This window comes from Drosophila willistoni, assembly GCF_018902025.1.
Source record: "Drosophila willistoni isolate 14030-0811.24 chromosome XR unlocalized genomic scaffold, UCI_dwil_1.1 Seg41, whole genome shotgun sequence".
NCBI lineage: Eukaryota > Metazoa > Arthropoda > Insecta > Diptera > Drosophilidae > Drosophila > Drosophila willistoni.
Genome location: NW_025814058.1, coordinates 514,469 through 537,467, shown reverse-complemented (window position 1 = coordinate 537,467; position 22,999 = coordinate 514,469). Strand labels below are relative to the sequence as shown.

The 22,999-nt window shown below is 35.5% G+C and overlaps 3 protein-coding genes across 7 annotated transcripts; 2 read left to right on the top strand and 1 right to left on the bottom strand.

The window, feature by feature from the left end:
- Nucleotides 1–3,336: 3,336 nt before the first annotated feature.
- LOC6643090 (LHFPL tetraspan subfamily member 3 protein) lies at nucleotides 3,337–22,321 on the bottom strand. 3 transcript variants are annotated; one of them, XM_047012279.1, is made up of 6 exons: nucleotides 22,307–22,321; nucleotides 4,674–4,855; nucleotides 4,396–4,529; nucleotides 4,198–4,324; nucleotides 3,875–4,117; nucleotides 3,337–3,798 (listed from the first exon to the last, which is right to left on the bottom strand). In XM_047012279.1, exons 2-6 carry the CDS (start codon nucleotides 4,813–4,815, stop codon nucleotides 3,647–3,649), a joined length of 798 nt encoding a protein of 265 aa, XP_046868235.1. In that variant the 5' UTR covers nucleotides 4,816–4,855; nucleotides 22,307–22,321; the 3' UTR covers nucleotides 3,337–3,646. The 3 variants fall into 3 exon arrangements, with proteins under 3 accessions (XP_046868235.1, XP_023031936.1, XP_002065755.1); XM_023176168.2 differs by lacking the exon at nucleotides 22,307–22,321 and adding an exon at nucleotides 12,585–12,599; XM_002065719.4 differs by lacking the exon at nucleotides 22,307–22,321 and adding an exon at nucleotides 11,330–11,568.
- LOC6643089 (adenine phosphoribosyltransferase) lies at nucleotides 12,665–13,826 on the top strand. The gene is made up of 3 exons (XM_002065718.4): nucleotides 12,665–12,891; nucleotides 13,057–13,294; nucleotides 13,367–13,826. The coding sequence occupies exons 1-3, from the start codon at nucleotides 12,800–12,802 to the stop codon at nucleotides 13,580–13,582; spliced, it is 546 nt and encodes a 181-aa protein (XP_002065754.1). The 5' UTR covers nucleotides 12,665–12,799; the 3' UTR covers nucleotides 13,583–13,826.
- Nucleotides 16,690–22,283, top strand: LOC6643088 (carbohydrate sulfotransferase 11). 3 transcript variants are annotated; one of them, XM_002065717.4, is made up of 8 exons: nucleotides 16,690–16,894; nucleotides 20,200–20,370; nucleotides 20,791–20,938; nucleotides 21,009–21,075; nucleotides 21,162–21,306; nucleotides 21,372–21,527; nucleotides 21,592–21,932; nucleotides 22,005–22,283. In XM_002065717.4, exons 1-8 carry the CDS (start codon nucleotides 16,751–16,753, stop codon nucleotides 22,090–22,092), a joined length of 1,260 nt encoding a protein of 419 aa, XP_002065753.1. In that variant the 5' UTR covers nucleotides 16,690–16,750; the 3' UTR covers nucleotides 22,093–22,283. The 3 variants fall into 3 exon arrangements, with proteins under 3 accessions (XP_002065753.1, XP_015033758.1, XP_023031935.1); XM_015178272.3 differs by lacking the exon at nucleotides 20,200–20,370 and having other exon boundaries at nucleotides 16,693–16,894; XM_023176167.2 differs by lacking the exons at nucleotides 16,690–16,894; nucleotides 20,200–20,370 and having other exon boundaries at nucleotides 20,871–20,938; nucleotides 21,218–21,306.
- Nucleotides 22,322–22,999: the final 678 nt, after the last annotated feature.

Here is a 22,999-nt window from a genome sequence, read left to right as displayed (position 1 = left end):
TACAAAATATATATATATATATATATAGTTACTTTTATTGTATTAGGTCAAACTAGAGGCCGTCTTTTTCGTATTTGTAATTATTATAATTTATGCCTATGCTTGATATATGCGATACATAAAATATTCCATTTAATTTGTAACTTATGTAAATAACAGCAAGATTCAAGATGAAGATGAAGAACAAGTGTATACCGAATTCGAAACGATATTATTGGATTAATCGTCAGGCAATAGCAATACTGTTACTGTTACGAATTTTGTTCCACCAACAAATAACTCTTTATTTTTTGTGTTTTTATTTTCGATATATATGTATTTATTGGCTCTACTCATATGTATTTACTGGATGTATTTGTATTTGTGACGCACCAACTCGGTTCTAAAATTTAGTATTGCGCTTATCAAATGACTTCATTATGTCTAATGATTATTTATTTGATATTTACAAATTATACATATATACATACTTACATACATACATACACAGAAACACATATATACAAACATACTTAACTAATTTATATAATTATACAATACAACAACTTGATGAATTATTTAAAGAAGGAACAAGTTCTAAATAAAACCAGTTTTATCGCTTTCAACATTGATAGCATTCCATGCTTCAGATGTCGGATGTTTCGCAAAAAAATCGGATCGTAATTTATTTCAATTTTCGTTTTATTCAATAATTACATAATTTATTGAAATGTATTAGAAATGGGCCAATATACAGCCTTGGGAAACTAGGTAGGCGAAAATTCTTAACCCTTAATTTTGTATGTTTGGAAAAACTCGTTAAGCCTGTTAAATTCAAAAACACCACTTCAAATTTTTTAGACATTCTGCGGACTATATATAAATTAAATATATATAAAAAATCGCCAACCCCTAAAGTATGCTGCACAAATCAGAAATTAAATACAATCCACATGCCACACATTTCTGTTGGCCTGGTATTGTGCTATTCAAAGGACTTTCCAGGATATGGTGATGTCGGTCAACGCGCATCAACAGGGACTTGCATCTGGCTAAAGGACATACCAATTAGGCCTATAATGTCCAAGTTATGAGCACTTTTCTGTTTTTAAGCTAACTTTACAATGTGTCAATACACATTGTAAAGCATACTTTTAGGGTAAATAAAATGAATTTTTGAAAAAGTGTTGCCTACTTATTAGGGGTTAAACGAATTGTTAAAAAATTTCGCATGTCCTTGGAAGGTTCGAAGGACGAAAGTGGAGTCAAGCTTATCCTTTCATCAAGGACAACAATCTGTAAGAAGGACATCTAAAAAATCCTGCTGAGAGCTCAGATATGCAAAATTTTACAGTTTCCCATTTCAATGTACACATTTTTGCCTAATTACCCGCTAAATTCAAATGCCCAAAAGTCCGTTACGCATTGAAAAATAATTTTAAACCAGCCGCCTACTAAGTAATTCTGTTGGCCTGGTATTTCATAATTTTACTAGTACGAATTTTGACGTTAAAACTTCAAGTTTCGTTGCCCGCTAAATTCAAATTATCCAACTGCCAGTTGAATTCAAAAATTCAAATGCCCAAAAGTCCGTTACGCATTGAAAAATAATTTTAAACCAGCCGCCTACTAAGTAATTCTGTTGGCCTGGTATTTCATATTTTCTCCAAGGCAAATTTCGTCGTTTAAACTTCAAATATCGTTACCCGCTAAATTCAAATAATCCAACTGGCAGTTGAATTCAAAAATTCAAATGCCCAAAAGTCCGTTACGCATTGAAAAATAATTTTAAACCAGCCGCCAACTAACTAATTCTGTTGGCCTGGTATTTCATATTTTCTCTAGAGCAAATTTCGTCGTTTAAACTTCAAATATCGTTGCCCGCGGAATTCAAAAAATCCAACTGGCAGTTGAATTCAAAAATTCAAATGCCCAAAAGTCCGTTACGCATTGAAAAATAATTTTAAACCAGCCGCCTACTAAGTAATTCTGTTGGCCTGGTATTTCATATTTTGCTCCAGAGCAAATTTCGTCGTTTAAACTTCAAATTTCGTTGCCCGCTAAATTCAAATCGTTTAAACTTCAAATATCGTTGCCCGCTAAATTCAAATAATCCAAATGGCAGTTGAATTCAAAAATTCAATTGCCCAAAAGTCCGTTACGCATTTAAAAATAATTTTAAACCAGCCGCCTACTAAGAAATTCTGTTGGCCTGGTATTTCACATTTTCTCCACGCGTAACATTTGGTGTTTCTCTTCTATCCCAAATAAGAATGCAACACTTTAAAAAAATCATAATTTTGTACACCCTAAAAGTATGCCACATAAATTTTCTTCTTCCATCAGCTACAAATTACAAGTCTAAAAAACAGAAAATTGCTCATAATTGAGTCATTTTAAGGATGATAATTTGCTCGAGGCCATATCTCCGCAGGACATTGATCGGTTTCGTCAGGACATACTTTTTCTGGTCCTCCAGGACCAGGACTACCGGTTTACATTCAAGGATTTTCAGTATCCTTCCAAAAATATTGCTTGAATTTTTGTAAGGGGGTTAGTCAGAAAAATGTGCAAAAAAGTCCCAAAAAACTACAAATGTCCTTATAACTCGGCCATTTCGAAGACGATCAGGATATTCTTTTGTTAGATGATAGTCATTGATGACCCCTTTAGGCTGACACTATCAGATCCTGGACTGTCTTTCAGGAAGCTGAAATAAAAGGACTTTTCTGTTTAGGGAAAAATGGCAAATATCTCGTGAGTCCTTTGAAGGATCACGACGAAAGTGATGTCAAAAGATTTGAATGAGCAATGACTAAAATGGGTGTAAAGGACATCCCGAAAGTCCTGCGGAGAGCCGAGATATCAAGGATTTTGTAGTTTTCTGAAGTTTTTTTGGTCTTTTGGTTCAATTTGGGACTTGAAAAAAATTACAAGTCCAAAAAACAGAAAACTGCTCATAACTGGGTCATTTCAAGGACGATTTAGATGCCCTTCTGCCAGCTTGAAACCACTGCTCATGCATAGGTCCTGGATAGCTGAGAAAAATGATCTTCCAAGAAAATTGCAGGTCCCTTATCCTTGAGCCCGGTTTTTTCAGAAGGTGAAGTAAAAAAACTTTTTCAAGAAATTTATTCTACTTGTCCCCTTACACAGACACAAGGATCTTGCTTATTTGTTCAGAAATCTGAAGGACTTTTAGTATTCAATAGTCTTGGAATATCCTTTTAAAACTAAACAATACAAAATAATATGTTCGAAAAAATATTTTGTCTAGTTAGGATAAGAAAAAGGAGAGAAAAAGGAAATATATACATATGTATATGAATTTTTGTAATTGATAATAAAACAAAAACGTTATTTGAATATTTGTACATTTCTTTTTTTTTTTTATTAGATTAATATAATTTACAGGCAGAGCTTAATATAATAATGAAATAATCTTTAAAGGCACAAGCTATACACAAGATTGTTAAACTAGTTCAAAAACTTAACACTATAAAATTGGCATTCAGTCGGGCATACATCTAGCATACAATTTGATTCACTCAATTCATTCAAAACAGGAGTTAAGCACAAAGTACATTCGAAAAATATGGGGCTAACGGCTGATCTTTCAATTTTGCGTTGGCTTTAGCTGTTACATTTTCCAAATTTTGAGATTCTCTCAATGATAGCGCGAAAATTGCGATATGCTATCTTCATTTGGCGGCGCCACTAGCAAAATGGGCTGCAAATTCAATCCTGTGATGTGTGGATTTGATTTCCTCGATCCTGCCAAACTGATGGCATCCGTCAGATAGGCATTATTGATTTCACCTGCAACAAATGGCAAGACAATTAGAGAATGACATTTGGTTTCATTTTCGATTTAAAAGTTACAGAAGTTACTTACCTTTATAAAGGGAATTCTGATAAATTGGATCTGGCTGGAGACGCACATGTCGTGTGGCCAAAATAAATGCTAATGTGGCTAATACCACACCATCTATGCAACCAATAATTGCCAAAGGATAGGCCCAACGTATGCCACAGAGACCCAACTCAAAGCGATTAGCCTCCGGTCCGCAAATCTTGCGGAAATCATCGGAATTCCAACCAAATGGAAATGCCGCACAAGCCACAATCATGCAAAAAGCTAAAATATTTATAGAAAAATGTCAAAACGTGCTTAAATGCGCTAGATAACATTCAAATATGTATGGATAGAATAATTACCTGAGATTATTTGCATCCAGCCACAAATATAGAAAACACGCGTAGACTTCATGAACATCAAGCATACCAAAAAGAAAATTGTCAACAAGGCCAGGCCAATGGCACTCAGCATGAAGAATGTGGCCAACTGAAAGGGTGGACCCGAATTCGATTTGTATCAATCATAGTCAATTAGTCAGGCATAAGTAAGTTACTTACCTGAAATGAAAATGTTGGCACTGCCAAGATATTCTCCCAACGGCGACGACAATTGTCAAAGATCTCGTCACGTTGACATTGCTGCCACAGACCCAAACGGCCAGCTCCATCATTGTCCGGATCGCCTATCCACTCTGAGCAACAACCAAAACAAAAACCAAAAAAAGCACATAGAGAAAGAGAAAGAATAAGAAAGAAAGAAAGATATATAAGTATAAGTATAAGTCCCGAGATCCGTCTTTGTTTCGACTCTTTTTTCATCGTGGTCGCCGTCTCACCTGGCGTCACAAATGCCACAATGCCAATGATGGCATAGCAAATCGTGAAGATGGCCCAGAGTACTCCAATCGCTTTCGAGTTGCGTATATACTTGGAGGCGTACAAATGCGTGGTGTCCACGTACTCGATTTTTGTTCCCATTTTGTATTTACTTCCAGCACGCTTTGTTGTTGTTGTTGCTCTGTGGAATGAGAGTTAAGCGTGATTCCAAAGTTAATAATGATGTTGGAGTAATAATAAATGGCCAGCAGAAGTAACTCCAAACACAAACAGCAAACAAAACAAACCACAAAAAGAATTCCCTACAATTCGACAAAAGACAAACGATTTCAATTGAATCTATGTCATATCAACCCACAATCAGTTTTTACAATTAAATTAATTTCAATTAAACATTTATAGTTTAATTATTGGAGGAGTTGAAAAAGATTGCGAAACAATTTAGATACAATTATATTGTTATTCTCCATCTGCTACTTAAGTATTCATTCTGCTCATCTCACATATATTTTTGAAATAATTAATATGCCCGAGTACTTTGATATGCATGCAGGGTATGAAAACAGTTGCGTTTTTTTTTTTTTTTTTTTTTGTTTTCAGTCATAAATGGCTTTGGTTAAGCTTATTAAATTGCCCAGATTTTAGTTTAATGACCTCGTTTAATTTTCTGTGTTTTTGTTCATCTCGTCTTCATTTTTTTGTTTGGTTTGGTTTGGCTCTGGGAGTCAGTAATGAGCTTAAGATCTCGAACTGGAGCTTGAAATTTGAAGGCGACATTAAATGATGCAAAGTGTAATAATCATAAATGACATTCTTCTATTGCTACCACAAATGGGTCGGTCTCTCTCTCTCTCTCTATCTATTCACCTTTTTCTCGAACTATTTCCTACTTTGTCAATTCATGCAATTTAATTGTTTATCTGCATTTGTCGTACGTACATATGTGTGTATGTATGTACATATGTGTATGTATGTATCTTGAACCATTCAAATCATGATCATTAACAACGTTTTATTTTTATTTTTTATTTTGTTTATGAAATTTTCCCCTTCACTTCAATCATTCAACAAATGCCATTCGCCAATTCAACTCTTTTTGGCCAACAACTTATGTAAATCATAGCCAAAGATAATTGTTAACAACTTGGATTGTTTGTTGCCTTTTTCTGTTTCTCTGTTTTGACTATTGCTTCATTTTCCTTCACTAATTCTATGGCTAATGATTAAGCCAAAAGATCACATGCCCAAAAACCCAGTGAAAGAGAAAATATTATGCAAAAAAGAAGGAATAATTGTATTTCGCTTTAAAGATGGCAACGTGTTTTCTTTTAGCCAGATTCATATAAATACTATCATACTTGAATCGTTTTTGTTCGGAATTATTCAGGAAAATGTTAAGATTTAGCCAGAAAAGAGTTGGGATCGATAAAATTGTTCATTTATTATATAAAGAACCTAGATAGAACCAATTCGGTATCAATTGTGGACCAAAGCATGGTCGATTTATATATTAAATGAATGTTTGAATGAATTATTCAGTTAAAGATTTGATCTTTTGTTTCTGTTGTGTGTCACGCTGCCATCTCGAAATTTACTTAATAAATCTTCAACCGTCGGTTGTCTAATTTTAACTGTGATTCATGCCAAAAAGCTGCAAAAACCGCCAAATCAACTAACTGGATTTTTTGGCTAGCCTGGCCTATCAATAAACTTGTTTTCATTTTCAAATAATAAACGAATAAAAAAAAATATATGTAAATTTTGAAAGTCTTAATGATGATCACCAAAAAAGTGTGTGTATTTTCAAATTGAAAGAGAAGAAAAACCAAAAAGGGCTAAATAACCGAAATATGTTTACTCTAACGAGATGACAAGATGAGATTGATGATGAGATAAGATTGAGACAAGGGCTTAACTCAACTATTATTGAGAAGAACATTGATTAAGCTGGTTAAGACTTAGTTGAGGTTGAAGAAGTTGCAAGAGATAGTCCCATTCCTTCTCCCTAGTTGATATACCCGTTTACACAAGGGCAACACTATGTGAAGGAAAAAATGCAAGTGAATTTTTGGTTTTAGTGCATTGTCTTGTCACGAACTCACGAAATGAATTGCGTATGCTTAATTTATTTCATTTTTGGGACGGAAATTATAACACAAAAGCAACAAAATATATTAAATCAAAATCATAAAGTCTATCTATGAGAAATAAGACCAAAAACAACAACAACAACAACAACAGAAATAAAATAAAAGAAAACTGAAAAATTAAACCTTGTCTCGCCCAAGATTAGTTCATTAAAGTAAATTAAGCCACACTCACACACACACACAAAGACAGACAGAAAGATCATATAGACAGATATACAGATTCCATTATCTTCAAGTTAAAGTCCAAGGCAAAGCGAAATCGATTAGCATAACAATGTTAATAGAGAAAGAGAGAGAGAGAGAGCTCTGGCATTACCTTAACCCATATAAGTAGATATGTGTAAGAAACCGCCGAATGGAAATGAAAATTGCAAAAGTCCAGGCTAGACAACTGGTCCCCCCTCTGGTTATGAGTCACAGTGTCAGTAAGCTGGAAAATCTGGTCTCTGGAAAATTATAGTCAGTGGACAAACACACTCAGCGAGTGGAAGCAGACAAACCGCAGACACAATAACAATTTCCCTCCACTTTGCGTTTTTCCATCAAATTTGTCTGAGATGTGGTGTAATTGGTAATTGCACTCGAAGCCACCACCAACAACAGAAACTGGTTAAGATTTTATTTTGTTTTTTTTTTTTTTCTTTCTTTTTATTATTATATGATGTTTGCATTCTTCATTTCCAACTCCAACAAATCCAAGTTTCGGACGTGACCAAAAAGAAAGTGACCCACGGACGAGCAATATAACTTTGAAGTACATGACCAATACCCGTACTTGAATGACTTGCCATATAATATGGTCGTTTCTTTCCAAACTTGGCTTACATCCGCTCGCTCACCGGCCGGCGGCACCTTCGTCCAAAGAGTGTTACTCCCTAGCCCCCCCCTTAGTATCCCTCTTACCCTACCCCTACCCCTTCCCTTTTCGATATGTATCTATATTTACTCATTCGCTCATATCATCATGGTTGTTGTTTTGTTGACGAGTTTCACTTGCACAAACAGATGAGACCCCAGTGATCAGTGGTCAAGATCGAAAAGATGGAACATGAGAAATAACACAGAAATAACTTTGATTTCAAAAAGAATTAACCAGAATTGAGTACATATAAGCAAAACCTTGCATCATTTGCAGCAATTGCAATGCCATTAAGCAACCTAAAAATGCTAACCAGACAAAGTATCCACACATACATATGTGTATATGTATTTGTCTATATAGGTATTTCCAACAAAAAAATAAAAACCAAAATAAGGTCGGTTGGGTAATGTGCACGTTACCTTAAACGTGGCAAAATGCATTAGCCAAATGCAACTTTAGCTGCAAACTCATGGAACTGGCTTTCTTTTCAGCACTCAAAATGCCTAGTCAATCAATTTGTACACTGCAAGAAAAAAAAAGGTGTATAGATGACAAAAGTATGTCGCCATATAAATGATATTTCATGGTAACCAATGATAATCATCAGATGATCGTTTTTATATTTGTTCGATGAACTTATATCGTTCGGATTTGGAATTTGAAATTGATCAAATATCTTTTGAATTCCGTCTATTCAATCACGGAGTGTTGACTGTTTAGGCAAACAATTCATCTTTGGCTTAATGACTTTCTACATAAACATAAATTTCACATTAGGCATATGTACATAAGTTGCTTGATGGTGGTGGGGGAGACTCCCCCCTTTTCACCACCACAAGTCCAAGTCCAAAGCGGCTTTTGACTTTGATGGCCCCCACCACCCCCCAGCCCGTCGTGCCCACACAGCAAGCCACACACTTGCAATTAATTTTCACATTTAAGTTTTCTCAAAATGCTATTTTCTCAGTTAATTAAACTGTTTTAATGGCGGAAAAAGTTTTTCTTTTTATTTTGATATGGTTACGCCTTACGATTTGGTTGGGTTTTGTTTTGTATCTTGTTATACTTAGTAGTTGTTGTTGCTTTTTTCATGTCTTTCCTTTCGGACCAACCGAGTGGAACCTAAAACAAGTTGAGACGCTTGTAAAAATGGGCCTGATTAACACGGCTATATGTAGTTAAGAGCCGTCTTGCTGTCTTTTTGTTGGTTTTTTTCTGGCTTTTGCTTATATATTTATTTTTTTTGCTTAATTTTTTTTTTGTTCAACCACCAAACTTGTTTCGAACAACCACAACATTTCAGAATTATGCGGAAATGTCTTTAAAAGTCGTTTTATACCCTTACGAAAAGGGTACATCATCTATAGGGAGGTTAGACAAGTAAAAGTCCCTATTCTTGTCCCTATTGTATTCTCATTGAGCTTAAGGAGAGATACAAGTTTAAAGTCACTTGGAATGATTGACTCTTGGGAACCTAAATGACTGAATGTTAATACAAGAGAGAATCACTTTAGGGCATTGAAAGTTCGGCTTAGAAGTCGTCACTAGAGTTAGTCCCCGGCCCTCAGTTTAGTTTTTGGTCTGGGCCAGGCGTAAAAACATGTAGAATGTTTTTTTTTTATATGCATATGTATATATGTATATATTGTTTTTTTTTTCGGTTTTCAGTTTTCGCCTTTACCCATTTCTTTTTGTTTTCTACCCCCTTTTGTGATCAGTTTTGCATACATTATGTAGGTTTTTGTTTTTGTTTTTTTGTATGACGGACAGAGGCGATTTCTTTTTTCTTTCTTTCCTGTTGTTGGGAATGGGATGGCGGAGAGAACTTGATCGAGCCGGCAAAAAAAAAAAAAAAAAACAAGAAAAAAAAAGAGAGTCTCCTCAGTGTCTTTATTGACAACATTTTGTATTTGGCCCGATCTGGCAGCTGGCAGAAGACATCACAAATCGCGCAAAAATTTATGAGCGAATCTTTTACATTAGGTTTTGCGAAAGTTGGCGGCAGCCGTTCTAAGCCTCCGTTCCAAAGCTGGTCCGCTCACTCATTCAGTCGGTTTACTCAGTCAGTCGGGGGCTCAGTCAGTCAGAGTTAGTTGTGGCTCTGTTTTTGCTTCCTTTTCTTTTTTATTAGATCACGATTTTTATGTTAGCAAACATTCGCGCATACCAAAGACCAAGTCAACTAGCAAATAACAGCAGCAACAACAACAACAACAACAACAACAATGGGCCTTATACATAATAGTATAACTCACACCAAGATTCTTCAGCAATTTTTTACCTTCGAAAACACAGGAGCGGTTTGACTAGTTTCAAAAGGGAAGGGAATTCGGCTAATTGAGAAGAGGTCAATCAGTAATCAATAAAAATAAAATATAAGTATTTAAAACCAATCATAATCGTATATATATACAATAGATTTGCTAATTTTTGGTCTTGAATCTAGATAAGTTTTAATATAAGACAAAGCTCAATCACCTTTCGATAAGCTTGAAAAGTTGAATTGGAATTCAATATTTTTTGGGGTTTCACTCTGGACAAGAAGTTATTTTGGTACACAAGAATAAATTCGGAACCATTTCTTTGATTAAACTAATTTTGAATCAGAATAATTTTTCGATATATCTAAAAGATTTTATTCTCATCTATTTTTTAATCTATGTATGAATTCGTCTCTTTAAGTTTATATTTAAGATCAGAAACGTATTTTCACTTTGAATATTTATCATTATTATTTATTTTCCAAAATTATGTGATTTTACTCTTGTTCTGTATTCTCATCTATCTCTTGGGCATAGATCGTATGTTAAGTTTAGATCGGTAAAGTTTGATCCCAAATGTCTGTAGTATCTTTTGGCGAGACTAAATAATCTCCTTCGATTCATATATATGTATATATATACAATGTAAGTCCCTTTTCTCTCTCTGTCTCTTTCTCTGATTTCACTGAATTTTTAGCGTTTATTTTGCTGGGATTGACGCCCCAATTTTAGTTTTTCTCATTTCTCTCTTTTGGCCCTTCTTTTGAGATCACATGGGCAGGCGGCAAAGGCCGTCACTGAGTGGGGCCCAGTGGCAGAAGTTTCAACTGGGATGCTCGTTTGCCTTAAATAACAAAAACAACAACGAAAACACACACACACTCACACAACATAAAATGGATAAAACAAAACAAAAAAAAAAACTGTGCCTCTTTCTGGTTTTTCATGTTGGTCGGGAGCGCGGTTTTTGTTGCAGTTGCAGTTGCAGTTTTCAGTACGCACGTCTTCCAAAGGGGTCTCTCCCATATGTGTGTGTGTGTGTGTGTGTATCTGAGAGTGTGCATATGTATCTGCATCTGCATCTATGACTGCCTGTGTGTGTGTGTGTGTGTGAGCTTAAATGTGAATGTTGCCTGCAGTTTGCAATATTGTTGCTGTATCTAATGTTGTTTTGTTATTTGTAGGTTTTCGCGTTATAATGCTGCCTGAACTTTGTTGCCCGTTTGTTTTTCTTTTTGCCTTTTGATTGCGGTTTTTTACTTATAATGTCAAATTGGCAATTCGGGGCGCAGTTCTGCTGACATTTAATTTTTTGCCGTTAAGTTTGAAATTCATTATTTTTTTTATTTTGGTTTTTGTTTTTCATGTCGTCAATATCTTACAATTCTTTTGGTGCAGATTCTGGAACTGGTTTGGTTTTAGATTTTAGTAAACTTTTTTTTGAATAGCTTTAAATATATTTGTTGATTATAATTTGTTGCTATTGATTAAAACATGTGTTTGGCATTAATATTTCTTGTTTCCAACTAAAAGGCGAACGCAAACAAAAACAAAAAACAAAACTGTTTAAGATCCGTTTACGAGATGGGCCAAGAAGCGCTTGAACCAACCGTCGCGTTTGGCATATGAAAACGAACTGAATATGCGGCTTAAATGTTAACACTCACCTGGCCCAAACCGAAACACAGACAACCAGAGAGAGAGAGAGAGAGAGACAGAGAGCAGTGGAAGAGTGAGAGGGTGTTATGGGAAAGAGAAAGAAGAATAATCAAGAAATATACGCGATACTTGACCGATCTTGGCTCGCCTTCGATAAGTGCAGCGTAAATTATTTGAATTTCTTTTCAATTATTTTGCTTTATGATAAATGCAAGAAAGAATTTATTTTACAAATTTCTCCCACTTATCGCAGACTTTCAGAAAAACATAATTTATGAGCTAGCGGAGGGGGGCCAGAAAGAGAGAGAAGAGGTAGAGAATACAGAGAATTTTCTACCTGCACAGGATGTTATATACTTTCTTTGTGCAAGGAAATGCCAAGGTAAACATCAGACAAGGAATCCCACCACATTCACAAAGAGAAATAGCAAGGAAAAGCAAATATCAGGCAAACATATTGTTGACACCATAATGCTGATCAATTAATATATAAAAATTGTAAAAAAAAAAAACTTCCAGTGATTTGAAATACATTAATCCAAATAAAGATAATCCATAATATTGACTATAAGGTCTGAGTTCGTTGTCGATTCTCAATAAATTGGAATTGGAATTGATATCTGTTTCATTCAGAAACAAGATTTTTTCACCTCGTTTGCTTTTTTTGGGCTCAAATATTTCAATTTTCTGTTCACCAATTTCAATATGTTTGGAATCGTTTGAAAGCGATTCGAAAACAAGAAAAGAATTAGGAACAAAATTCAATATGACTCTTTATCATAACAGATTTAAAAAGTTTTATAGGGTTAATGGCCTCCAACACTTGCTTCACATTTTAGATATATGTATACTTATAAGTATGTAGCGAGAATTAATCATAGAGATTAGATCAAACCAATCATCCTTATCTAGTTGTCTGTCTTTTTCTATGCTCAAAGATGATGCAAACAGAAATGATTTCAAATCAAGCGCACTCACCTCCACCACAGCGTTGAGTGTGTTGAGTTTATCAGCAAGCCGCTCAGTGAGACAATCAGCTGAGAGCTGCAATCAGCTGACAACCTAACAGTTGGTTTTAGCACGCACTCACGTAGCCACCGATCCGAGCAGTTTGCTAACTAAAAAGCACAAAGAGAATTTTGTTGTAAAAATCGAATTAATCGCAGAATTAGCAAGTGCATAAATAAATAAAAATGAGTGAAATCAATGCGGAAGACAAACTGACCTATGTCAAATCAAAGATAGGCGAATATCCAGATTTTCCAAAACAGGGCATTCTATTTCGGTAGGTCAAAAAGGTTATCACACATTCAAATTACTATGTATTAGTGTGTGTGTGTGTTGGCCTATCTACATATGTATACAGATAGTTATGATCGGGTCAAAACATGACTCTTATCATAGCAAAATAATTTACATGTGTTTAACAAGGCAATTTAATTCTTATCAGCGATATATTTGGAGCACTCACCGATGCCAAGGCTTGTGTTTATCTAAGGGATTTACTTGTGGAACATGTCAAGCATAATCATCCGGATGTTGAGATCATTGTGGGCCTAGACTCACGTGGCTTTCTATTCAATCTTCTCTTGGCCACCGAATTGGGCATCTCATGTGCTCCCATACGCAAGAAAGGCAAATTGCCCGGTGAAGTGGCTTCTGTTGAGTATCAATTGGAATACGGTTCAGTAAGTTGGACTCTTTTGAATGAAAACTATTCGTAATTGTATTTAATTTACATTCCTCTCCTTCCTCTTCAGGACACATTCGAGATCCAGTTGAATGCCATTAAGCCTGGCCAAAAAGTGGTTATTGTTGATGATCTTCTGGCCACAGGAGGTTCCCTAGTGGCTGCCACTCAATTGGTCCGAAAAGTCGGTGGCGTTATACTGGAGTGCCTAGTTGTCATGGAACTGAGCGATCTGAAAGGACGCGCCAAAATTGATTCAAAAGTGCATTCCCTTTTCGAATACTAAAGACACTGATATTGCAACGGATTTAATCATGATCATGATAATGGAATGGAGTGGAGTGGAGTGGATCTGTGTGGTTGTTAAACGAGCCTTCCATAATTTGCATTTAGCAAAAAAACAAAACAAAAACAAGAGACATATTTTCTTACCTCATATATAGCGAATTAATCGAATTTTTCTAAAAACAGTTTTATAGTTTGTTCTATGGAAAATACAACTGAAATATTCATATTTTTATATAAAAATACAATTTGTTGTTTTAGAACTTTGCATTCGAATATCCTAAGAGCTTAAATACTTAGATTAGCTTTTCGATCTATGCATTTTAATTCGTTAGATAGACTAAATAGACTTGATAAATTCTGTATTTATCATAGGCGAGGACTATTTCATCGTTATAAAGATTTTTATTTAAGTTTACGATTCACTAAGTTGCTTGAAATAATTTGTTTATTTCAAATTTCGTGACATTTTCGGTGTATGAAATTGTTTTCCATATGATCTAAGTAAAGGAAGAAGCAAAGAACTTTTCGATTGCCCCGTGCCCGCCAATTTGCTACTATGACAACCCTGTTACATGTGGTAACCTCTCACTGCGCAACTCCCCCGTTTGGTTTCACCTCTTTGTCTCTCTTTGACCCATGCTTGTAAATTGTCCCTTTTTGCCGGCTCTTTGCTCAGTTATAAACAACAACATTTTGTTTTATTATTATTTAGAGAGAGAGAGAGAGAGTGAGAGGAATGTTACTGGGCTATAAACAAAATCAAAGAACCCCCCTACCCACCGAAAAAAACCCTTGTGAAACAGAATGGCCAAGTAAACAACAAACAATGTTTCGAGTAGGGAAAATGGGAATCGCATGCGCTGGGCAGAGAGATGCGGTCGTCGGCGTTGGCGTTGGCGTCGCGCTGCGCTGCGCTGCGCTGTCTTTTGGCATGCAAAGTAAACTAAACTGAACAGAAACTGGGCAATATAGCTAAAGACAGAGAGTATAGGCAGAGCAAAGCAGCGGCAAACCGAGTGACAGAGCAGGGCACTGGCACCCAGCCGGGTAGGCAAAGAGGCAGATTCAGTGGCGGTGGCAGTGGCAGAGGCAGCAACAGAGACAGAGGCAGAGGCACTGGCAGTGGCACAGAGCCGCAGCCGTAGCCTGTGCTCATTTCGCATTTGATTTCATTCGTGAAATGTGCGTTGCTCGGCAATGACGTTGACGGTTTGTGTTTGGAATCTGTTTTCTATTGTGTGTGTGTGTGTGTGTGTGTGTGTGTTTTTTGGTGACTGACCCCGTCCATCTATTCCACACATCCCTCCCCCAAACACTTGCACCTGCTTCAAACACTTCCATCCTATATCCTATCTGTCGACTCTCATCTCTTCAAAGGGGGGCTACCTTTCTTTTAGATCTATCTCTGGGTTACGGACAGAAATCACATCACGCTTCTGTTTCAATTGTGATATTGATTGCGGGTTTTTCTTACCTCAATTGGCAAACAATTGAATAACAAAAGAAATTGTTTTTTTTCTTTTTTTTGTTGTATTCGTTTCGTTTAGTCTTATTGTTGCAGTTGATTACGTATACGCGGCGTATACGGACTCCCCTCACCAAATACGAAAAATCAAACAAAATGCTGCTCCTGACGAAAGTGAAATAGAAAACAGAGAAATATATATACATATATATATATATATCTAAATGTATTGAAATTTTTTTGTTTGTGTATACATACATCTGTGTGTGAATTGATAAACAAATTAACAAAACTTTTGATAATGTGCTGACAGCAAGAGTTTAAACAGTTGAAACAATTAAAAACCCAAACAGAAAACATCAGCAAGCCACAAGGAAGCTGAAAACCAACAAAAATTTCAAAGTCATCTTCAACCTGCAACTCCAATTGAAGTTGTCGACAAAAAGGGCACACGGTTATGAAGCTCCTCGGGCAGAGAGAGAGAGAGGGGAGTAAAAGAGAAAAAAAATCAATAAACGAAATCTTTGCCTCATGACTTCCTGCCTCTTGCAGTTTGGCCTAAAAAACACACCCCCAAAAACACAACCAAACAAAAAACCAAAAAACGCAACCCACAAACGAGAAACAACAACAACAAGAACAACCATAATAATAATGAATATCAATAAATACTGCCACAGTGGGAATAGCTAAAAGCCTGATAGATCAACTTGATGATAAGACGGATCAGAAGCATTAAGCACATTTATGTTGTTGTGTTTTTGGGAACATAATAATGTTCATTTGTTATTCAATTGTTACATTAGTCATGAAAAATGGGTTACAGAAATATGTTAAGTATGTTAAACACTTGCTTGCCAAAACCTTCAACTAACTAACTCTAATTGTCTTTTCAAAATTGAAGAAACTAATTTTCAACAGCAAATTGAGTCAAAATTGTTTTCTCTTCAAGTTTTCAAGTTGATAATGGCTTACAAAGTTCACGAACATAATAAAACAAGCCTTTTGCATAACAAAAATAATTAAGAGGAAGCTTTAACTAATAAAATAAAAATATATACAATGTCTGTTAAACATAATGATTCACCAATTTAAAGTCTAACAGTGTATTTGAATAATTTCTAATGGATTATTCCTAGAATCATTCGCATTTTATTAGGGTTCAAAGTGTCAATAAAAATATCGAATGAAAAATATTACAAATATTTCTAGAAAATGATATAAAAATAAACACATTTTGCATTTCTTATGAGTTGCAATTGGACCTTAAACTATGTCATTTCCTTTCTCGATTTATTTCTGAGTGTATATGTGTGTGTGGGTGCCTTTTTTTGTGTTTTTTGTTAATGTTTTTTCTCCTTTACCCACAAATATAATTTAGCACAAGAAACTAAATTTAGCCAGCAAGCATCGGCAGCTATGAAAAACTTTTACAAAAATTGTCGCCAACTGCACGCCGCGTAGCAGTCAGAGAAAAACCAAAAAAAACAACACAAAAAAAAAAACACCATGTCTCATAAATATCAATAGTCCCCCCCATATATACCAAAAATAAATAAAAATATAAATCAACAACAAAAATCAAACAAAAAAAAAAAAAAAAATTGAAGAGAAAAAGCAAAACCAAAAACGAAAAAGCAACACAAGAAGAAGAAAAAGCGAAACAAAAATCAGTTCCTATGCATTTAGCCTTGTGTTTAAATGAAATTGAGCAAGAGCTTGGCAAATTGTCGCGCCATACGGCGTTATTTGCTCATCTTTACGGCCATCTCGCTGCTGCTACTGCCACTCTCTTTGGTCTATCTGGTATGGAATGAGCAGCTGCAGAAGATCCGTGGATTCGAGGTGAGTTTCCTCTGTATGGCCAAGGCCATACTATACTTAATCTATTCTAGTAGTAGTAGTAGTAGTAGTAGTAGTAGTACTAACTATAGTCTATAGAAGTAGTTGCAATAGTCATCCATGTAGACTTGCATCCAAGTTTATGTCATTGTCAACCCATACAGTTGGTAGCCCTCAAGGGCCCTGCAAACATGCTTCAAGAGTACTCCATGAATATATGCCTTCTGTCTATGTGTGCGTGTGTGTGTGTTTGTGGTGTGTATTTTTGCGAGTGTGCGAGGCCTGGGAACAAGCAGAATGCAGTGAATCGATTGTTTTTTTTGTTGTTACTTAACTCAAATGTGCTGCAAACTAAACTGAAACACTTTAACCATCCCCATTTGCACAGAAGATTCACTTTGAATCAATCATAAATATTTATTGATTTATATCGAGAAATGAAAGAATTCGTCGTCATTTTGTAACTAATAAGTTTCAATTTCATTCATTGTAAATTGAGACAACTCAGTATAATTATAATGTCACTGCATATATTATAGTATAATATATAACTATATATATGTATATAGTGCCGTAATCAATCCATCTATTAGATGCATTTCATTAGGAAGTCAATGCAGATACATTTCATATACATGTGTAATATAATCAATTTACCTATCAATCTGTCTATCTATCTATCTTTATATATGTATATAGTATATAGTAGTAAGTATGTGAGACTGATTTAACATTGTATGAGGGTATGTGTGTGTGTGTGTGTGTGTGTGCGAAGGGCATAGTGGAAAAGTGGATTATATATGTTTGTTTGTTAAAAATACATTAAAGCAATTCTATTGAACTAAATCAGATTACAATTTTGTTAAATATAAGACATACTTATACATAGATGCCTACTGTTATATATACATATACCATTTATTGTTAGATTATGTGTATTTACAATATCTCGGAATTGGTTAGCGCTTTTTGTATATTTGTTTTTCGGGTTGCTGCTGCTTTCACACCTCATTGCACGTTTAGCGCTTCAATTTTTTCCCAATGAACAGAGAATTCCAGCACACGGGGGAGGTCGAATTGAATATTATTCTAGAATCTAGATAGATAGCACATCAATTATGTGCTAATTAATGCCAAATTAACTAAAGGTATTAGCTGGTCTTAAATGCACACACATACATACATACATATATATTCCTTGTGTATTGCTGATGTATTGAATTTAAAAATAACAATACACCCACACACACACATAGAAAGGGAATGTAATGCATATCTATAGAGAAAGAATATGCCAAAGAATTTTTAGGTTTATAATCTCATAAGCTGGCTCAAAACGCCCACTTGGAGACACGCCCTCCCCATATAACCAACCAACCCTTTGAACCAACCCATCCCCCAAGCGACTATTTAAGCCGCTTAGGTCGTCACTTGACTCTACCTTTGAATGGTCCTCCTTCATCGTCTCCGTTTCCTTAGTTTTCTCCCCCACCCACTCGTCTGTTATTATCGTCAGAGACACTTGGGCGCCCGTTTCTTTTCATGTCGACCTTGGCCAAATGGTCGTCAAATATTACATTACATTTAATTGCAATTGGCTTCATAAAAAAGTCAGCAAATGCGGCCATTAAATATCGATTCCCCTTAGGCCTACCACCCGACCCGCCCCGCCCCCCCTTTATTCACCTCAACCCTTTGCGATCAATATATATGTATGTAGGAAAGAATAAAATACTTCTGGTAATTTGTGTTACATTATTTAAATGACTAATGCTTAAAGGGAAGCGCGCACACACAAAAAAAAAATAAATAAATAAAATTACTTGGAGACAACACGCATACGCCCAGCTATGTGCTCCACTTTTAGTTTTGTTTTTTTGCCAACCACACCATACGCATAATTAAGCACAGCGTTTCACAAAAAATACATACACACACACACTCACACACATACACATGCTTTGTGATACGCCTTAGAGCCCCAAGGGGCCTTCTCCTCACACTGTCCTGCTGCCCATACATCTAAACATACATATATCCGCCAAAACTATTCACGTCATGCATATAGCGCCACTTTGGCTTAAAAAATCAAATGGACAAAAACTATTTTAAGCAAGTGCATTTCTTTCTTTTTAATCCCGACCCCTTGAAAATGCCCTAAACTGATTCAAAAGATCCATGAAATTCTATAAATATTGTCAAAATTGGTATCAAAAAGATCCCCTCTATCGATTTTTTTATAAATCGGTAACTTATGGGTGTAAATCAGTCTAGAGCGTGATTGAATGCATATATATAGATGTCCAATTCTTTATATAATTAGTAGCAAATAGATCTTACAATTTAGATACTAATTAGTCAAAGAGATAATCACCCATATCACGTATTCGACATGTTGTCCACCTTTTGGTGTTAGGGATTGGGTCAAAATTGCTGAGTGCAAAAACATTTGCAATTGATATCATTTTAATCGTTTTAATTGACTATTGATTAGTTAATTGCAACTCAATTTAATTGACTTGCTAAACTGATTGCGAATCAACAGACTTTGTTGTGGCTCTCCACAGACATAATTTTGATAAAATATCGATCAAGCATTAAGTAGGTCAGGGTTTTGATTCAAACGGAAATTAATTTGTAAATTATGAATACAACTGCGAGAGCAAAACGTAACATATAAAAGTAGATTTAGTTAAATTTGTAATACTTGCTAGTCGATTAAATTATATCTGCCTTAATATAATAATATGCCTTAATATAAATATACATATATGTATGTATGTCAAATTCATGTTAGATTAATTGTAAAAGTCATGGTTATAATTATCAAAAAATGATGATTTGATTTCTACTATTGGAATATATGCCATTTTTTTTACACTTCATCCATTGACTTGTTATATTTTTGAAGGATTTCATAAGACCCATTCGAATGGATGTTAAGTAATATAGAATAATATGCTAGTCACATGCAAATTGGCAGCCGTGACGCCAACTTGACCGCTCTAGCTGGCTAGTTTATACATATATGTAGTTGTATGTATAAATAAATGCCAGTTGACAGACAATACAAAGCTGTCTGAACAAAATTTTAATTAAGATGCTTAGCCTGGGACCTTGACAATGCTTATAGCTTGCGCCATTAAAGAAAACAAAAAAAAAACGCTTGTAAATTACGCATACGCCACGTCATGCTAGCTTCGCTCTATCTCCCCCACTTTGACTCTCTCTCTCTTTCTCTGTTTAATTGTTTCTATTTCTCTATCTCTCTGTTGTTGAATGAATCCAAAATGCCACTGCTTTTTTAGGCCTTTAATATGCAGCAGCCGCAGCAGCAGCAGCAATCGCAGCAGGCACAGGCGCAGCCAATGGGGCAAACATTTCGCTATCCAGTGCTGCTGCTGAACAAAAACAAGAACAAGGAACTGACTGTGGTGGCAACGGGCAAGACAAAGAACAAGTGGCGCTATGTTGATAAAGTAAATATGTAAACGAACCTTCACAGTAGCGAAACACACAACACACAAGCACACCCAACACACACACACCAAACACACAAATTGCATATACATACATACATACATACATCACTTGTACATACCATGGCCTGGCACTCGTATAATTAATGATGTAAACAAGTTTCCCCGAAATTGAAAGAAAAGCTAAATTGATGAAAGGAACGTCAAGTTCCTTCTGTGCGCTCGCTTGCTCGCTCGCTTGCTGTTCCGCACCCATCCTTGACCTCGTCCATGCTGTAGCTCTATATCTCTCTATCGTGCTCGTTTGATAGTCTTCCTCAGGCTATATATATATGTACCCATTAAATTGGTTATTGTATTTTTTACCAATTTATCATTTATCCGATATTTATCAATTTATACATACGTATATTTGCCTAGGACATCAATCAAACGCATATACCACTTATACCGGAAAATGCCGTTCAAACACTCACACCGCAGGAAATGTTGCAGGTGGAACAGCGTATGGACGAAAGGCGGGAACGTTTAAAGGATAAATGCTCAGCCTATGGTCTAGATGTATTGGGTGAGTTTAAATAGAAAGAACATTCGGTTGCCTAGTGAAAGTGTAACGCGAACTGAAACTCTATTTACAGGTCACGATGCCTGGCATACGCCAAATACTTGGGAATTTTTGGTTAACAAAAAATATCATATTATCTGGTGAGTTTAGCATATCAAGAGAGTTTGAGACTGAAACAGAGAAATAGAAAACGATACTAAAACAAACATGTCTGTCACCTGTCCAGGTGCAATGTATTTAAGGCAGCATCGTCCTCATGGATGTTTAATTTTAATGTTTTAGCTGGTTACTCACCCAGTTATTTACGTAAAACTAAGAAAATTCTTCTAAACTTGGCCAGAGAACGCTATCCGCGTGTGAGCCTAGAAGAGGTAAGTGCTTTAACGAGATATCTTTTAATTGGAATATGTTCAATCGATTCAATTGATTCTTGCAGCTTCGTGAGGCACAAAATGACTCATTGACATTTATCATAGCACGTAATCCCTTCGAGAGACTCTTGAGTGCCTATCGTGATAAAATGGTGTTCGCTTTACCATATTCCTTCCATGACAAGCTGGGGCGCAGTATAGTGCGAAATTATCGCAAAAAGGTAAATGCCACACACACAAAATGGCATGGATAAATCGATAGATTAACAAATTAATCTCTTTTAGCCCTCGCTGGCGGCTCGTTCGTCAAACACAAAGTATCCATCATTTCCGGAATTTGTTAACTGGCTGTTGGATCAGGTGAAACGTGGCAGTTTCATAGACATGCACTTTGTGGCGGCAACTTCATTTTGCACACCATGTCTTATTAAATTTGACATGATATTGAAGTTCGAGTCACTGACCGAGGATCAATTATATCTAATCGAAAAGACTGGCCTGAAGCGGGTGATAGCTCCTGTATGGCGCAATATGGGCAAAGGGGGCCGCAAAACTCATGAGCTACAGCAGCAATTCTATGCCCAATTAACTCGACAAGAGATGCTCGAGCTCTATGAGTATTACAAGTAAGTTTCTCCTTTAGTATAGTATACTTACATACGTGCTAAATTATCAATATTTTTGTATTCCCTCCGCAGATATGATTTTGAACTGTTTGACTATGATATCCAGGAATATCTGCAGGTGGCCCGACCTGATGAGGGCCCCACAGATGTTAGAAACTAACCAAATATAACTTTGAAATTCATAGAACTCAAAGGGAAAATGCAAAAACCAAAAAAGATAGAAAAACCAAATGAAAATACATATTAGCCGTCACAGTACGTAATTGCAATTGTTGATAATAATGAAAGATAACAATAATAAACTTAAATAACATATAAAAGGTACTATTATGTTATTCATTTTATTAGAAACTGAAACTGTTTTGAAATCTCACCTGTATAAGCCACCAGATAAAGCAAAGTCCTTTGATTGTATTGGTTCGAGCGCGCCAAAAAAAAATAAAATGGCATCCCGTTTTCATGTAATTAACTTGTCCGATTTAAGTTTAATTCCCTTTCCGATTGTTTCGATTCCACATATATTATAGACCGTTTTCTATTTTGTACAATTATTGATGAATAACCAAAATCGCGGTTTGTTCCTTAAATATTAAGAGCGCTTTATTATTTGGCGCTTGCTCCCGTTTTCCCTGTATTTTGTGTACACACTGGTGACCAAACAAACTAGTGTTGTAAACTACTGCCATGCAAATTCAGTGTTAACTAATTTAACAAAATGTTAATTAACATACCAGCCAACATTTTTTTTTAACAGTGTATTAACATATGGTGATGGAAATTTGAACACAAATCGGTTAAGAGCCCCAAATTTTATTGTTTGAAATATATAAAAGAAAAAACGGAGTTTTAGAAAATTAATTCCATTACCATTTAAATTGATTATCCCCTGTTTAACTGTATATCTTACAGTTTTCTTGAATTAAAATAGATCAGATATACACATATATTTGTATTTTTTTCTTTTCGTATTTCTCGTACAAAATATATCTACTTAAAGAAATCGGTTGACAACTAAAGGAAACAAATATTTTCTTTAAGCATATATTGAAGTTTGAAGTTATCAACTT

What these genes read in the sequence shown, in the direction of transcription:
- LOC6643090 (XM_047012279.1), bottom strand. Translation starts at nt 4,815, where the DNA reads ATGGGAACAAAAATCGAGTACGTGGACACCACGCATTTGTACGCCTCC. An exon ending in TGTGGCATTTGTGACGCCAG is followed by an intron (nt 4,530 to 4,673) that starts GTGAGACGGCGA and finishes GTTGTTGCTCAG; the next exon opens with AGTGGATAGGCGATCCGGAC. An exon ending in TCAGAATTCCCTTTATAAAG is followed by an intron (nt 3,799 to 3,874) that starts GTAAGTAACTTC and finishes CATTTGTTGCAG; the next exon opens with GTGAAATCAATAATGCCTAT.
- LOC6643089 (XM_002065718.4), top strand. Translation starts at nt 12,800, where the DNA reads ATGAGTGAAATCAATGCGGAAGACAAACTGACCTATGTCAAATCAAAG. An exon ending in AAACAGGGCATTCTATTTCG is followed by an intron (nt 12,892 to 13,056) that starts GTAGGTCAAAAA and finishes AATTCTTATCAG; the next exon opens with CGATATATTTGGAGCACTCA. An exon ending in ATCAATTGGAATACGGTTCA is followed by an intron (nt 13,295 to 13,366) that starts GTAAGTTGGACT and finishes CTTCCTCTTCAG; the next exon opens with GACACATTCGAGATCCAGTT.
- LOC6643088 (XM_002065717.4), top strand. Translation starts at nt 16,751, where the DNA reads ATGAAATTGAGCAAGAGCTTGGCAAATTGTCGCGCCATACGGCGTTAT. An exon ending in AGAAGATCCGTGGATTCGAG is followed by an intron (nt 16,895 to 20,199) that starts GTGAGTTTCCTC and finishes CTGCTTTTTTAG; the next exon opens with GCCTTTAATATGCAGCAGCC. An exon ending in CTATGGTCTAGATGTATTGG is followed by an intron (nt 20,939 to 21,008) that starts GTGAGTTTAAAT and finishes CTCTATTTACAG; the next exon opens with GTCACGATGCCTGGCATACG.